This window comes from Callorhinchus milii, unplaced genomic scaffold (assembly GCF_018977255.1).
Source record: "Callorhinchus milii isolate IMCB2004 unplaced genomic scaffold, IMCB_Cmil_1.0 Scaffold2, whole genome shotgun sequence".
NCBI classification, from domain to species: Eukaryota; Metazoa; Chordata; class Chondrichthyes; order Chimaeriformes; family Callorhinchidae; genus Callorhinchus; species Callorhinchus milii.
The window spans coordinates 70772660-70789486 of NW_024704743.1; the positions used below are offsets into that span (position 1 = coordinate 70772660).

At 40.3% G+C, this 16827-nt stretch overlaps 1 protein-coding gene across 1 annotated transcript in view; it reads left to right on the forward strand.

The window, feature by feature from the left end:
- kcnh8 (potassium voltage-gated channel, subfamily H (eag-related), member 8) overlaps window positions 1-16827 on the forward strand; it is a 150156-nt gene that overhangs the window by 62305 nt on the left and 71024 nt on the right. The window contains exons 4-6 of the mRNA XM_042332486.1: window positions 5466-5593; window positions 6738-6981; window positions 13357-13514. Of these exons, the coding sequence (XP_042188420.1) occupies window positions 5466-5593; window positions 6738-6981; window positions 13357-13514 (530 nt within the window). The remainder of the gene's footprint in view (window positions 1-5465; window positions 5594-6737; window positions 6982-13356; window positions 13515-16827) is intronic.

Sequence of the window (16827 nt, forward strand, 5' to 3'; positions counted from 1 at the left end):
CAGAGAGATGGTAGGCCCCTCAATGAAACAGCTAATTACAGCACAGGAAATAATCCTCTAATGTTATGAAGGAAGTCCATACACTGAGCTGGAGACATGCCAAGAGTTATGCAATGAAGGTAGGAATGATTGATAATTCAGTTTTTTTCATAACACGTGTTGCTTTGATTATAAAGTTATTGAATCAATACTCGCATAACTTGTTGGATTGTCACAGTTGCTTATGAATGTCAGGGAATGTGGTTTAATTTATTGCCAAAAGTTAGATAATGTCTAAGCTTGTGGTTCTACTCTTACTTCCACAGATGATGGACAAGTGGAAGAAATGTCTGAAGAAATCCCTTAAAACTGAAATAGGACATACAACAATCCCATTCCCCTGACAATCATAAAATTCAACTTCCATGCAGTGCTTCACTCAACAACACAAGGCACTGGACATCTCTTGTGGCATTCATGGGGGAGGGATATGACACTCAACACTAAAACAGGAGAAATAGTTGGTTAGCACTTGGCTTTGAATGCAGAGAAATTAAGATGCAGAGAAGTTTTAAGACAAAATTAGATAGGTTTCTTTTAGGAAATAATATCTTGGGATACAATATGTAGTTTGGGACACGACATGTGCATGCGACTACTACAATGGTGGAAGGCGAATTGAATGGACGTTGGTCTTCTTTCGCCTAGCAAATTCTTATGTTCTTAAGTTTGACCTTTGACTGCCAATTGATCTCTGGATTCATTGGAAGAGACATTAGGTTACTCATTTGCTCCATGTAATGGAAGCATTGGGCAACTTGACTAAAGCACATTCAGAGCCATGTAGGGTGTGTATGAGGATATGGGCCTTTTTTCCATGTTATACAGTCCATGCAATTCTATGAATACAAATTGGTAAACTGCCAAGAATCTTGTAAACACAAGCTCACTGTTACCTCTTTTCTGAATCGGCAATTTGCACAAAAGATTCCTATCTCAGCTGTTTAGGTCACTCACTGAGGCAGATGCGTATTTTTTTGATAGTAGTGTGATAATTATATTTCAGGGTTGGTTTTAATTGTTGCCATAAAGAAAAAAAAAATTCCCACTAGAGATAGACTTTTAAGTGCCTTGGGACTTCCTCACAATGTGAAAAGCATTTTATAAGTATAAATTTATATTGTATAGCTAGTGCATTAGAATAATTTGTTATCCTGAAATTTTAAATCTCATCATGGAAAATATTATTCCCCAAAATAATTTACAATAAAATCAGTAAATGAATATTGTGGTCTAGATAATATACTACCTGGCCAGCATTCTGTTCTTCAACACTACTGTCTAAAACCAATCAAGTATTTTGTTGCAGAAAGTTAGGTGCCCACCTTTTGGAAAGGATATCAGTGGAAATACTATAAAAATTGTATAAGCGTATATATTTTTGTGCTGTTCTCTGAACATTAATTTTTCACAGTTGAAGGTTTGAACAGGACACAGAGAATATTTTTCAAATAATGTCATGGGAGCTTTCATATTCACCTGAAGAGGGAAGACAGGACCTTGGTTTAACATCGCATCTGACATTGCAGCACAGACTAGACATGATCTCAGATTTGCTTTGCGTGTGTGAGCCACAGAATGTAAAGAAGAAATGGTTGCATCTGATTGGTATTTGTGTTGAAAATACTGCTTTGTTTCTTAAGAATCTCTTCAATTTATATCAAGGACGCTTTTCTATACTTGATTGTTTGACTTCTTTAGTTTCAAATCTATTTTCAGCCCTTAGGTTTAAAAACCTTGAGGCTTTCTGAAAACAATGGGGGGGAATTTAATGCTTCCATTCTCAAGGTGACATGCCTGGCAACATGATGGTCTCGGTAGTCTGGTTCCTCAGCCAGGCAAGTCCGTAGTATTCCAGGGCACTGCTGATAATTGCCAGCCTAGCTCAGCAGCAGGACTTGGAAGGGCAGACCCGTCTCTGGGGCAAGGATGCTTCTGACTCAGCTCCTGTTAGCCCTACAAGCCAAAGACCTAATGCCTCAGGTGGTCCTAATTGGTCAAGCAGTGGGAACGCTTGCCAGACAGTGCTCTCAAGGGCAAGATATGCGATTGTAGCTGGCTAGACTAAGCAGTATCCCATCGCACACTCCCCAAGTCTTGGCTTTTGCCACCCTGTGCCTAATACTCTCAGACAAAATAGTCAATTGTGTCTTTATTGTCTTTGAGAGATATTCAAGACTTAATATATTCACTATTGACCTTTGGGGAGCCTGTCACATATGACTGTTCACACCTTTGCAAATATTTAGGAGGAAAGAAAGTTTGTTGAATTCCAAATTCCAAGCTTTTAATATGTGTATTAATTCTTACATAGACTTGGGCACCACAGGTTTGTAATGAATATAAGCACTGTATTAATCTTTAATGGTTTGGGCCCAGTTAAGTATTATTATGTTTACCCAGTTAACATAACAAAACACAACAAATATCTGCTGCAGCTGAGCGTTGATCTCACAGCCTTAGAAACAACACAGTATGTGAAGTCAAAGTATGCCCCTTCCAACAATTACTATTCATAAATTCAAAGGAAGGGTTTGAATGCTACTACTCTTCATTTTTTGTCTGCCTAAAATGCTTTGTATGACATCGGGAGTAAAATTAAAAGGCCATCATCATAATACTCTGCAAATTAGAGACAATATAACATTGTAATGGAATGTTTATCCAAAAATTGTCTCCTTTCTCTCCTGGCTTTCTGCTAATTCAGCAGTACCTATGCTTCTGCTCACATTAGCTCCAATTTGTAATGGCAACAATATTAGCAGTCCATTTATGTGTTCACCTGGTGCAATGGTAGTACTTTCGCCTCTGAGTAAGAAGGTTGTGGCTTCAAACCCCACATTGAGACTTGCAACCCCATAGTCTAAACTCACACTCAGTGCAGTTCTGGGGGTGTGTTACATTGTTGGAAGTGCTATCCTTCGGATGAAATGTTATACCGAGTTCCCATCTACCTGATCTACCTGGATGTTAAAGATCTCATAGCACTATTTGAAAAGAGAAGGGAGTTTCCCCTGGATATTTGTGGGATATTGTGCACAAATGGCCGCCTTGTTTCGCTCACAAAATACACAATCAATCCATTTTACAGTATATCCTGTGAAACGTTTGAGATGTCTCAATGATGTAATAAGGCTCTATGTCAAATGGAAGGATTATTATTTATTATTATTATGTGTGGTCAAAGCGACAATTTTGATTTGAACGTACAACCTTCTCAATGCTGAGGCTAGTGTGCTAGCAACTGAGCCAGACCTACATCTACTTTTTTGAAATGATTCTCATGTTATTAAACATTTAAATCTAAAGAACATTTGTTCTCATCTGTTCCTATTTGAAATACTAATCTTCTATTTGGGTATATATAGGATGTAATTTTTTTGGTATGACTTTGCTCAGGGTTACAGTTACAATACAGCATCACAAAATGCTGCAGTACAAATTAGCATGCTTTGTCAGGAAGTAATTACGTTGATATTTGAATGAAATATTAAACCTCTAGAATATTATCTACTTGCTCCCTCTTCATCCTTTACCCCAACATGGAGCCATGTATTTACATGAGTGGCCGAAGGCATGATCGAAGAGGAAGGTCTTTAGACGGGACTTGAAGGAGGCAAGAGAGGGATTGAGGCGGAGGGATATGCGGGACAGAGTTCCAGAGTGTGGGGCAAAAATGCTGAATGCCTGACCACCAATGGTGGGTCGGGAAGTGCGGGGGACCTGAAGCAGGCCAGTGCCACCAAGCAGAGGGAGCGGACTGGTTGATATGGGGTTATGAGATCGGAAAGGTAGGGGGGAGCAAGACCATGGAGGGCTTTGAAGATAAGATAGAGGGCTTTGAACTTGACTCTGTAAGGGATGGGGAGCCATCCCGGGCAAGGGTGGGGGTAATTGAAGCCGGGCAAGGGTGGGGGTAATTGGTTCGCAGAGCCTGGTGCTGGAGAGGACCCAAGCTGCAGAGTTCTGAATACTCTGCAGCTTTTGGAGGGAAGAGTTAGGAAGTCCAGTGAGCAGGCAGTTGGCATAGTCAAGCTGGAATGTGATGAAAACGTGGATAAGAGTCTCGGTGGCGTGCGATGAGAGGCAGTGGTGGAGGTGGGAAAAGGCAGAACGAGGTTCCATATTAGCTCAGTGATGTGTAGAGTGCAACCACGAATAGTGATATTGTCAGTGCCTGAGGTGATGAGGCCATGACAGAAGCCAAGCAGGAAGGCCTCTGACTTGCAATATTCAGCTGGAGAAAGTTGATTCTCATCCAGGACTTGATGTCTGACAGACAATTACCCAGGACAGCAGCAGTCCTGGAGTCGAGGGTGGAGGTTCTGTAACTGTGGTACAACCACTCTACTTATATTCAATAGGATCTAAAAGTAAGATGTGGTATATCACAAACGAGAACAATGGACTGTTTACAGTGTTTTCCTAATTTTAGACTATTTGAAGCCGCATTTTCTCAGCTTAACAGAGTAACACGAAACTGCCAAACATTTTGAGGCTGTCAGCAATATATCAACATCCACCATTGCTCCAAGCCCTTTGGTTTCTGAGCACATCTTAAATCATTCCCATTCCCATTATTAGAATGTCAGTATATTTTTGTGGCTACAAAGTCAAAATCCAACCTATGACAATGGTCACACTGATTAAAATTGCAGTCAAACAAGTTGATAATTTTTGACTGTCCATGGGGATTTAACTCAACTGCCACATACATACACTAACAGCTTGGGCAGAATTCTTGGGCCTAAAGCCAGCCAAAAGACTTTGCTGGCTACCGTTGCTATCACCAAAGCCAGTGGCCACAGTCAATGTTATTACAAACACATTTGAGGACTGTGTCAGAGGATACAAGCTTAAACATGCTCAGCTTTACATGTGTACAATTTGTTTAGGACCAACAGAAAACACAGGAAATTAGAACAAGAGAAGGCTGTTCAGCCCATTGAGCCTATCACTGTGACTAAGTGAAATGTTAAGGATTTATTGTATATTTTCCATGTGTTTCAATTTCTCATTCTTAATTTATGTTCACAAGCCAGATAACGTTGGTATTGGTTTTCCAACAAATACACAGTCACAATACACTTTACAGTAAAACAAGCAGCCAGGACTACACCTATCAGTAATGCACGAAATATGAATTAGCTTGAAGTGTTTTGAGACATTTTGATGACATGATAAGGCCCTATATCAAATTCAAGGATTATTATTTTTAGCAGTAAATAAGATAAATTAGTATTATTTTTAGAAATAATGACCAAACTAAATAAAGCAGGTTCTGGTTTTCTTTCAATTTCATGCCAATCCATATTTTGTGTAGTACAGATAGGTGCAGTCATTGCAGCTTGTTTAATGCTTAGACAAACAGCAGCAGACTCTGCGCAAATTCAGTCAACAACCCAAAGCCTCTTTTTCTCAAACAGAAAAATACAAGGGAAGAGGCAAAGCAGGAACACATTTAAATTCAGCTCGCAGAAGGAGTCGAGCTGTTCTTTATCACATTTCTGGCCATCTGCAAAAGCGAGAGAAGAACAAATTAAAGATTAATAATGTGAGTACATTAATAACTGTATATTTTACTTCTGGTTGCCAATAGAGCCCAAATGAAGATGGAAAGTGTGCTTTATTGCTGTTTAATTATACATTGTTAAGTGTAATTAAATCTTGTGCCTTTTCTGGATGCAGTAACTCTTCTATGGCGATAACAATGTGGAAACAACATATTAACAGAGATCAAAGTTAGTGATTGCCAAGTTCAAGGACCACGAGTTTTCGTTCATTTTCTAGCAATGCATTTAATAGAATTGTCCCATAATTCTAATGTCAACATGCTGCCCGGTACTGAAATGGCTTCCTTCAAAGAGCGTTTTCAGCAGTGACTTGTTCAGCTCAGCTATTAACAGCTGGGTCCCAATGTGAACCTTTAATTCACTTGGAACCTTCAGACTTGGCAACTTATAAATTGAACTGCGAGATTAGTTATATTGACTTGAGCTGAACTAAGCATTTTTCCCACACAGGGTCACAAGAAATGCAGTGTGGTCCTGCTGACCAAGCAAACCTTTAAAACAAGTATAAAACCAAGAATAAAATGTGCTGAATATCATTTCTTTTGAAAATGAGGAAATATTAGTGTGGGAAATCCTCACCAGTAACTGAGGATAACAGGGACCTAATATATTTGAGAATTTTGTGTTGTGATATTTTGGTTTTATCAAGGTTGTAGTATGGTGCATCCTACCTATCCTAGCTAAGGCTTGGACCCACAGGGTCCAGAACTTATCCAAACCTTTAAGTGCCTTCAACGAGATAGATAATGTGGTTAACCATCAAAAATGTTTTGTATTTCTGTGGGCTTGTCCCTTGCCAGTTAAATCCGAGGGAGATCCCGCACACCCCCACCCCCACTCTGTCACACACCCACACACACCTCCCCCCACACACACACATACACACACACAGACACACACACACCCCACACACACTTACACTTATTTTCTAAATCACAAGATCTCCAGAGAGATATGGATGAAGAAAGCTCTTCTGCCCATTTGATCACATCCTTTTCAAATACCAACACGATGATCTTCTTAGTACAGAATTAAACTTTTTTTTACAAATGAGTATTAAACTATATTTCACTAAATGTACGTTTTGAAACATTTAACAAAAATAACCGTCTTATTCCTCTACAGAATGTTTTTAGAAACAAGCCACCACTGCCAGAGTACAAGGTTGCAGATGCAAAAAAGTCGAAATTCATCCTTTTGCATTACAGCATTTTTAAAGCTTGGTGGGACTGGCTTATATTATTGGCAACGTTTTATGTTGCTGTGACTGTACCATATAATGTTTGTTTTATTGGCATTGATGAAAACTTGCCTACAGCACGAAGCACAACAGTTAGTGACATTGCGGTCGAAATTCTGTTCATCATAGGTAAGAAGACATTTTTCTTATTGACTTCTAGTTTAGTTAGCAATCAGCAGTTATGCATGTCCTGTAAATCTGTGTTAATGAAGCAATTATGGTTTACCACAATTGGTCCAAACTAAATCAGTTAATAGGGAAAATATCACAATAGAATCAGAATATGCTGAATTAAATCACTCGGTTTAGAATGACATGAGCGAACATTAGAATGTACACTTACATTTATTATTTTTTCTGTCTTTTCCATACAACACTGCTTTTTTTACCTTCCATATACAGCATAAACATTGACAATTGCAAACCTTGTTCTGACTCAATTCACTTTGAAATGACCCTGTCCCTATCTGTAACTTTTATTTTTTTGTGTTGAAAGAATTGGCAGATATCGCCCATAAATATGTTATATAGAAAATTGGGGACACCTCAAAGAAAATGTAGGGCATTAGTCAGATCACAAGCAAACAAAGCTTCACTTGAGACATTTACAACAATTTTCTGGACCCCAAGTTGAGATTGGAGCCTTAAAATCACCCACAGGCTATTTTGTTATGTTTTTATAATGTACATTCTGAAGCTGATAGAATATTTTTTACAAGCAGTTTTCTTTTCTTTTCCAAGAGAGACTCTTAGGTCATTGACATCTAATAACATTCACACTGATGGATTAATCATTGTTAGTACAGTAAACTGCAGTTGAGATAAATTGCACGTTGATCGAGAAATACTGCACCCAGGGAATAGTATTAAAAAATAACAGATGGCTCAAATACTGATGAATTAATAAAGTATATGCAGTCACGCATTGGATTTCAGATTCCTTGGCTATGCCTCCAATGAGCATGCTGACTCTAAACTAATTTAGTGGCACATACATGCACCTTCGTACTGCTTCTGACTCAGTCCCTGCAAGTTCATGAGGTAATAAATCTAAACATGCAATCTAAACATTCCTTGAGCTTCAAGGAGAGAATCGATACTTGACACCCTTGGAACTGATTGATGTTCCACCTATTGTACTATTGAATGAATAATGCTTTAAAAATGAACTGGACCAGTAGGTAAATGGAGTAAACTCATTTTTTGTAATAACTATCTCAAGGAATGTGTTGTGAAACGCTTCAAATTTCACGCCGATATATTTTAACACGATACTGGATTTTTTTAAGACTATTCTGCTGATAGCATATTTAAGCAAACCTGTTTATTCAGTTTGTGATATACCTTCCTCAGACAGTTGTATTCTTATCAATGCAAATGCCGTGCACATCAAAATAGCCATTTTTAAAAGTAATGGTCAGCCTGGTGTTTGACACGTGGAAACTCATCACCATGCTTAAGAGTCTCGAAAGTAGACCGAGCTCCACACGTTCATGCCACCTACAAAAAGATATTTCCCTGTGTCTGGAATGGAATGTGCACTCTCTCCCTGGAGGTATGCATCTTGCTTACCTAATTCAGGAGAGTATTAGATACAGGTTGGTGAGAGTTAGGATTTTGGGGACCCCAGCATGTGCGTTGGGATACTGCTGGAATTTAATGCACTTGTTTGCCCAGCTGGGACCACCTTTAAGGGCTTTGGCTTACAGAGCTGACAAGAACCAAGAAACCATGCCCCCAAGACTTCCTCATGAACCAAACTGGCTGATCTGTCATTAGCAGTGCCTTGGAGTACTGTGGAGCCACCTGGCTCAGAAACTGGACAACTGAGGCCACAACAGGGAGTCAATTGGATTCCACCATTCTGTTGTCAGTTTACTTGTTATAAAATAGTTTACCAAAACACTTCTAATATGTGCTGACATCTTTAAATCAGTTTTAGCGGGACACCTGATCATTAGGCCCCTGATCATTAGGTGTATTAAAATTTATTTTTAAAACGACAGATCATTTGGGATGCTTTCAAGTTTGAAGTAAAATTGAGTATAATATAGAAATAGAAGAAACTAAACTAAGCTTAGATTATTTTTTCTGTAAGTCTCTTGACAAAATAGCATTAAAAAATTGTGTATTGATCTTTAATTTGTATGTTTTACACCATTTTTTTCCCTCCAATTTCTTCCCTTTCCTTCCTCTCCTAAAGACTCCTATTTACCTACTAATGGGATTCACTTTTACTTCCATCGGTTGTATTCCATTATATTAGCCAAGTAGGTTTTATTAATGTGTAAGCTTTACAGTGAACACTGGCAGGTAATTTATCCACAGGGGTTATTGAAGCTGAGCATGACTATTCTCACTCAACTCCTTCACATGTGCACCTTCCATCGAAGGGAGAGGCGGAGGATGCGGTGGGGGAAGGGGGAGGGAGGGGAGTGGTAGTACTGACCACTAGGTGAGGACTAGCTCCACAATCTACTCATGTTGATGTTCCAAGGTAATACTCTGCACATTGATGACTTTTGATGACTTTGGCAGTGTGAGTTTATAATGGGAAAATCTCATTACAAACTCACACCTTCATTGTTGTTAAAGTGCACTGAACAGCAGAGCACCTAACCCATAGCTGCAAGGACCACACATTTTCTAATGATTGGAGTATCATTCCAGGTTATTCAACTCAACATTTCATCTACTCTTGTCTTGAGTTTTAGAGAATGCTTCAATTCAATCCTAATTTGGAAGCTGGTTTTTGCCTTTCTTAGAAAGAATAGACTCCATATAAGCCTAAATTTAAGAATTTTCCACAGTTCTGGGCCATCTTAAATTTTAAGGCAAAATAGTCTTATAGGCTAAAACTGGGTACAATTTCAAGACAACTCAGTTTAGATTCCTCAATGAATATTCTGACTTATTACCTACAAATTCCTATCATTGCATGGCTAAAACATGTCACAATTTTACATATGTATAAAAACAGAATCTTGAACATACATGACCCAAAGCAAACTCCTTACCCACATCTCACCAATTCTGGCCAGGCTCCATTGGCTCTCCATCACTGAACGGATCGACTTCAAGATCCTCAAACTCATATTCAAATACATTTACCCCCAGGGACCTCCCTACCTCTCTGACCTCCTCACTCCCCAATCCACCACTCACTGCCTCCGCTCGTCCCTCGTAACCTCTGCCCCACCATCGGAGGTTGCGCTTTCAGCCATCATGCGCCAAAGACATTCCTCTTCGACCATGTCTTTGCCCACCCTCCACACCTCCTGACCCCAACTCCCTGCTTGGTCCAAAACCCTGTTTGTCTTTCCGATGTGAAGCGCGCTATGCAAGTATAAGTTGTTGTTGTTGGCCTGCAGGTTAGGGACATATGCACATCTGTGGGTTTGCTTAGATTATCATGATCCCACTTTGCTTCTCCAGGCATATCTCCTCATGCTCCTCCTCCTCCAATTCAGACTCAGGAAACACCACTTACCTCCTCCCAAAGAGTGATATTATGCAGACATGGTACTTATTTTGTCAATCTCAAAATGCTGAATTGAGCTACTGGGATTCAAATCCAGTCACAAGTGACCCAGCTGACACAGCTGCAGAATAACCTGAGGTATTCTCGTGTATACAACAACAACTAATTACATTTGTATAGAGCCTTTTACATTACGAGGACGTCCCAAGGGCTGGACAGTTAGTGATCCACACCCGAAATGGTGGTTGGGATCAGGAGAGGGGGAGGATAAGGGTAGGAGGATGACTGAAAGCACGATCGAAGAGGAGGATCTTGAGACGGGTATTGAAGGAAGCAAAGGAGGTGGGGGGTAGAGGGACTGTGGGATGGAGTTCCAGAGGGTGGGGGCAGAGTGGCTGCCAATGATGGGGTGAGCAAGGCGGGGACGTGAAGCAGGCTGGAGCCCGCTGAGCAGAGGGAGTGAGCAGGATGGTATGGGGTTAGGATGTCACAGAGGTAGGAGAGAGCAAGGCCATGAAGGGCTTTGAAAGTAAGAACCAGGATCTTGAACTGTATCCTCTGTGTGATGGGAAGCCAGAGGTGTCAGGTGAGGATGGGGGTGATAGGGTCACGGAGCCTGGTGCGGGAGAAGGCACAGGCTGCAGAGTACTGGACCTGTAGCCTGTGGAGCTTAGTGGGAAGAATCCCTGCCCCTCGAGATTGATCTGCGCCTCCATGTCCTCCTGATGAGCCAGGCTGGCTGGACTGTCACCAGCAAGTCCTGGAGTACTACAGACCGGTCTGGCTTAGGAACTGGACTGCAGACTATCACAGAGAGTGGACTCAATTTTGACGGCAAACATGTCACCTTGGAGACAAGGAGACACCACGTATCTCCCCCAACCAAGAAAGATAGTCACTCGAAGGTCATTTCTAGCTTTCTATACTATAGTATCTGGAGCTACTTTGCAGTTTCCCAAATTTTGCTTCTTTAACCTCCGCAGTCCAGCCCCTTCATTGCCTTCATAGCGCAGATTTGTGTCCTCACTAAAGTGGATGGAAGGGAGCAGGAATTCCCCACAAGCTTTCTGCTGGGCAGCACAGTTCAGCATGAAAAGCGTGAGAGAGTTGCTACCATCTTCTTACCCACAACTCAGACACACGGACCTTATGATGGGAAGAAGCTGGAGCAGCAGCTGTTTACTTCTAAATCAAAGTGGGTCATTCCCACAGGGGATCAGTGAGGTTACAAACAGCTTTCTATGTTGTAGCCATTTACCGAATGTTGCTCCTTTAACCTCCTCAGTAAAGCCACATCATCCCCTTCACCCAACACTGGCCCAATACTAACCCAAGCCTGGCCCATCCCTGACCTGACACAAGCCCATCCCTGGCCCAGCGCCGCTGCCCGCTCTCACCTGGCGACGTCTCGTGTGTAAAGACCAAGGAGTCGGCAGTTGTGTGAAATCCAGGCCACTGTGGGCCAGGCTGAGGCCGGAGTTTGGTCCTGAACCTCACTACCCAGCAGCCGGCAGCGGAGCAACACGGGTTGCATGAGCGCTCAGCATATCTTCAGGACCAGTTCATTGGTACTAATACCAGGAATGAACATCGAGCCCATGCAGTAAAACCAATGAAATTCAGCTAAATCTGTTATAATTCACTCTGACTCCAAAGGAAAGTTCCACGCAGCTCATGATATGTCAACATTATCCAACACACCGCCTTAATGCACAAGCTGTTGGACCATCTGCTATGTCCTTTTGTTGTGGTAGAACAGGTAGGCATGTCTTCTCAGCTGGCTTGGATGGCACACGATGTCAAAGAATCCAGTCAGAGAGAATAGTGTGTTCTCTTTGACTCGACAAAAATTCTCGACATAGGTTTGCCTTTTTCCGTTATAAAGAGTTACAAAGAGCATCCGCCATTCAGGATAAAAAGCAACTCAATGAAACACAGCTTATCACAATTCTTTCTGCTCTGCTTTTCACAAGGTTGGTGCATATTAACCGTGAACACACGAGACACATGTATTGTTTTACAGAAGAACAAAAACTGTTTAAACAAAACCAGCAGTGACTATTTTCAAACTAGCAAATGTCCTTACCTGGTAATCTTGCACATGGTGACCACTTGAAACTTCTTAGCTAATATTAACTCTATGAAGTCCGTCCGATCCACAGAAAGGTCATTACAAAACAACTCCATGCCCTCTCTAATATAGCATCGTCGTGTGCATCTTTGTACCTCCTAAAGAATTCTTCAGCTCTCTTAAGCGAGAACTCATCAAGAATTACAACAGATTCATCCTTTTTACTATCTCCAGAATGAGCAAGTTGTGGCTGAGTTCATTCCAATACGAGATCCGTTTTTTTTGTTCCGTTGGCAAGTATGCCTCCAGACATTGTGTTAATTTCTTCACTAGGGCTGGCACTTTTCTTACCATGCGATTTGATATCTGATTCTTTGTCTCCAGTTTTGCTACCCAAAGGAAGGGGGTATTTGCACTTGGTGACACATTGGCCCAGTTTCTTAACTGCGGCGCTCGAGCAGTCCACTTCCAGTCAAGCTTCTTCTCGGATCCTGCTGCTCCGTGTACTTCAACATATCATCAGGGATGAAAACAAGCGTGGAGTGTATAGCCAGTGCAGTAATTCAATAAAATGCATAGCAATAAAACAAAATCACATTTTGAATCTCTTCAGTTAACTTGGGTCAAGAAGTGTCCTGATGTAATCAATCTCTTTTACACAAGTATTTACCCTTTTGAGCATTAGATCAATAGACTTCATCAAGAACAGAAAAGTGGGCTTGTCAATTTAATAGCAGAAAGTGGATTTGGCATTTTAGTCCTTTACAGTCTACAATTTATTGTAATACATTCTTTAAGTATAGAGAATCTATTACAATAAAGTATTCAAATACCGAGGCAGGCAAATTATATGATAATGTATTTTCTTTGCATTTAAGCCTAATAAGGTGCCAGGTCCCAATACTGGTACTAGATTTCCTTAACTGTGTTTTCATCTCTTTATCTCTAACAGATATTGTTTTGAATTTTCGAACAACATATGTCAGTAAGTCTGGCCAAGTTATATTTGAAGCTCGATCTATTTGTATCCATTATGTAACAACATGGTTCATCATCGATTTGATAGCCGCCCTCCCCTTCGATCTCCTCTACGCTTTCAATGTAAATGTGGTAAGCTCACAACTCATTTCAATACTTGTAAGATCTTAATTATTGCTTGGTGAACACTTCATTCCGATAATAATAATTCTTGAATCTATATTGCACCTTATCACATCATTGAGGCATCTCAAAGCGCTTTCCAAAATATAGTGTAAAGTGGATTGATTATTTTGTGGGCGAAATGCGGCAGCCAGCAATGACCCACAAACAGCCATGGATTGAGCAACCAATTTATTTGGGGCATATTTGGCCAGGACATCCAGAAAGAGAAACTCCCTTCTCGTTTCGAATAGTACCATGGGATCTTTAACATCCACCTAAATATGCAGAATGGACCTCAGTTTAACTACTCATCTGAAGGTTGGGAGGAAGCCACCCACATGAAGGGCGCTGTATATGTGCAAGTTGTTGCTGTTGTTCATGAAATGTTTATGTGCTGTCATTGCAGATGCTGATTGTCAATGGGTTTCACATCCTTAACCTGTGATAATGGTCTCATACAAGGATTTATAATTATACTGAAAATCTGTTGAGAGTAATCTGTATTTTTTATAGAGTTTGAGAACCTATACATACTGGAGATTATTTTCTGTGTGTCTGTAAACTTGGCAGTGTAAGTTTATAATGTATTTTCTCATTATAAATCCACACACTAAGGTCAATGAAATGACTGACCAAGTGGAGAATATGCACTTTCTGCCAAGGACAATAAGTTGAGAATCCCATCCCCCAGCCCCCACACCAACCATTGCATGCCCTTAAAGTGATGAATATTTCAGTTATTATTGGAAACATCTACCCCTGCTTTATGCAGTTTTATTATTTACAATATTGTAGTTTCTCAAAGAAATTCAGTATAATCACCATTAATTTGTAACTCAAAATACCCCATAATTTCTCCAAAAACTATACACTGATTTTGGCTGAGATCTGAATCCTCCTCAGAGCCAAGGTCTAATGGATGGTAGTGACACACAGCAGGTATTCCAAGAAATGACATGGCAGTTATGTTGTGCAAGCACTATTTCAGCTTCATTATCTCTTATGAAAACTGGATACCTGACAGTCAGCAGTTATGCCAAAGTTCTGTCTTTTGTACTCTGTACCTTACACAGGAACGTTCCCACCTTACAGCCAAATCTTTGAAACATCAATGGGTTAAAAATTCTGTTCAGCCGTAAACGCGATACTTTTGGTGGAATTTAACTATAGTTGGAAAGCCCAACATTGTCAAAGGAGATGCAAAGAGCTCTAAACATAATATTGAGAAAAATCTGTGTTCTAGTCTGAATCACTCGAAGACAGTGCTTATGTTTATGTTGAAATTTAGCTGCACAGGTTCTGCAAGAAATTGAAGTCCTGGTCACTGTGCTGGCAACAGTGTTGATTTATTTTATAACACACAGTATTTCATGAGATCTACGTGCCCCCACCTGCAGTGTGATGTCACATCTGTAAGAATGTGCTGTGCCTTAAAAAGCAGCATGAATAATAATTGTTTAACACAGTATCAACTTTTTTTTCAGATTATTAGTGGGTTGCGAATATTATTTTGGTCTCTGTGACAGGAAATTGTTTTTTTTTAGATATGGAATTGTATTGCTTGAGAATTTGCGGCCAGTGTTAGCATCTCAGATGATAGATGTTGAGTCCTTTGATAGAAATGTTGTGCCGGAGCATGTATATGGCATGCTTCAGAATGTTAGCATTCCTTATTGCAGTGTGTAGAGAAGCATGCAGTGTGGGTAATGTGGCTGTTTTGAAACCAATTTCCAGCTGCTGCTGAGAGTCCATTTGGCACCGATATAATCTGCATGTTTTGAGAACAAGGCAGTGTTTTGAGAACAAGACAGTGCAAGGATTATTATTTATTATAATAATTCTTTCATTTGATATAGTACTTTGTCATGAGATGCAAAACAGCTCAGTAAATTTGCAGGATTTACTGTAAGTGTAGTTACTGTGTATTTGTAGGGAAGCTGTGTCGGCAGGGAGAGAATGCACATTCTATTCTAGACAAGGGGTAATTTCCATGTGTAATTGGCATGTATATATATATATATATGATTTGGATACTCTTAAATTTGATGATGGGTTTCTGCATGTGATAGACACCAACAATAAAAAAGCAGCCAGTTTGCATAACAGTAAAGCCCAACAAACGATCAATAAATGATCAATTTTTTCTCGGGGATTGTTGTCCTGGACATTGAGAAAAACTACTTTCTAATTTCAAATAGTGCCATAGGATCTACCTGAATAAAGAGTGGGATCTCTGTTTAATGTCTCATCTGAGCAACAACACCTCTGACAATGCAGTGCTTCCCCAGATCTTTCCCAGACCTCTGTCATTTAAGAGGAAGACTTGGACCCATAACCTTCTGACTCAGAGTTGAGAGTGTTACCAATGAATATAGGCAGGCCAGGGAACGTGAACATTCTTTTGCTGCATGGTCACATCGCTGGTGTCAGTGGGTACTCAGAAAATAATAATGCACAACCACAGTCCTCCCAAATGAATTTGGTTTGTTTCTTCAGCCATTTTCCAAGCCTCAGTTATAACTTCTGCTCGAGACATAGCAAGGCTTTGACGACAAATAGTGTGCAGTTGTCAGCTGTTCTCAGTTTCTCTCCCTATCTAAATTTTGATAGATGTGGGCGTCTGAAATCATTCCAGTCACCTGGGGGTTGTTGTCTGCAAGCAACACACTGCTCATATTTCCAGTTGCTGATAGTGAGCACAAACAGTTCTGAGTACATGTGCTCTCGCTGTGCATTCCTGATAGGCTTCTTTCAGTGCCTTCTCAACCAAAATGTTTTCTTTCTCAGCTGGAGGAGGGGGCGAATGACATTTTCTGTTTGAAAGTCTGCAGGGATCCCCCAAGAAACGAAACGAGAAATGAAGTGGGTTAAAACATTTTGAGATGTTTCTCAAATGGATGGGTATTAAGACATTTTAGATAGTAGGCATCTTAATCCTTACAGTATCAATCCTGTCTCTATAATAATAACTGTCTCTATCAGGATAATCGTCCTCTGAATTTTCTACTGACATAATGTGACACTGAAAGAATATTAATATTATAACACTTCAGGATGCTGGACATCAAAAATAGTTTTATTTCTCTAATGTTAATCCCAAAGCACTAAAATTTATGCTGTAGCAAAGTTCTTTAAGATATTTAAACAGTTTAAGAGCAATCTTTTCAGGCCTATTTACCTGCCCTTTCCCCACAAACTCTCTTAAAACCACAGAACCGCAGAAATTTACAGCACAAACACAGTCATTTGGCCCATTTATGGAGTCCTGTAGCTACAACAA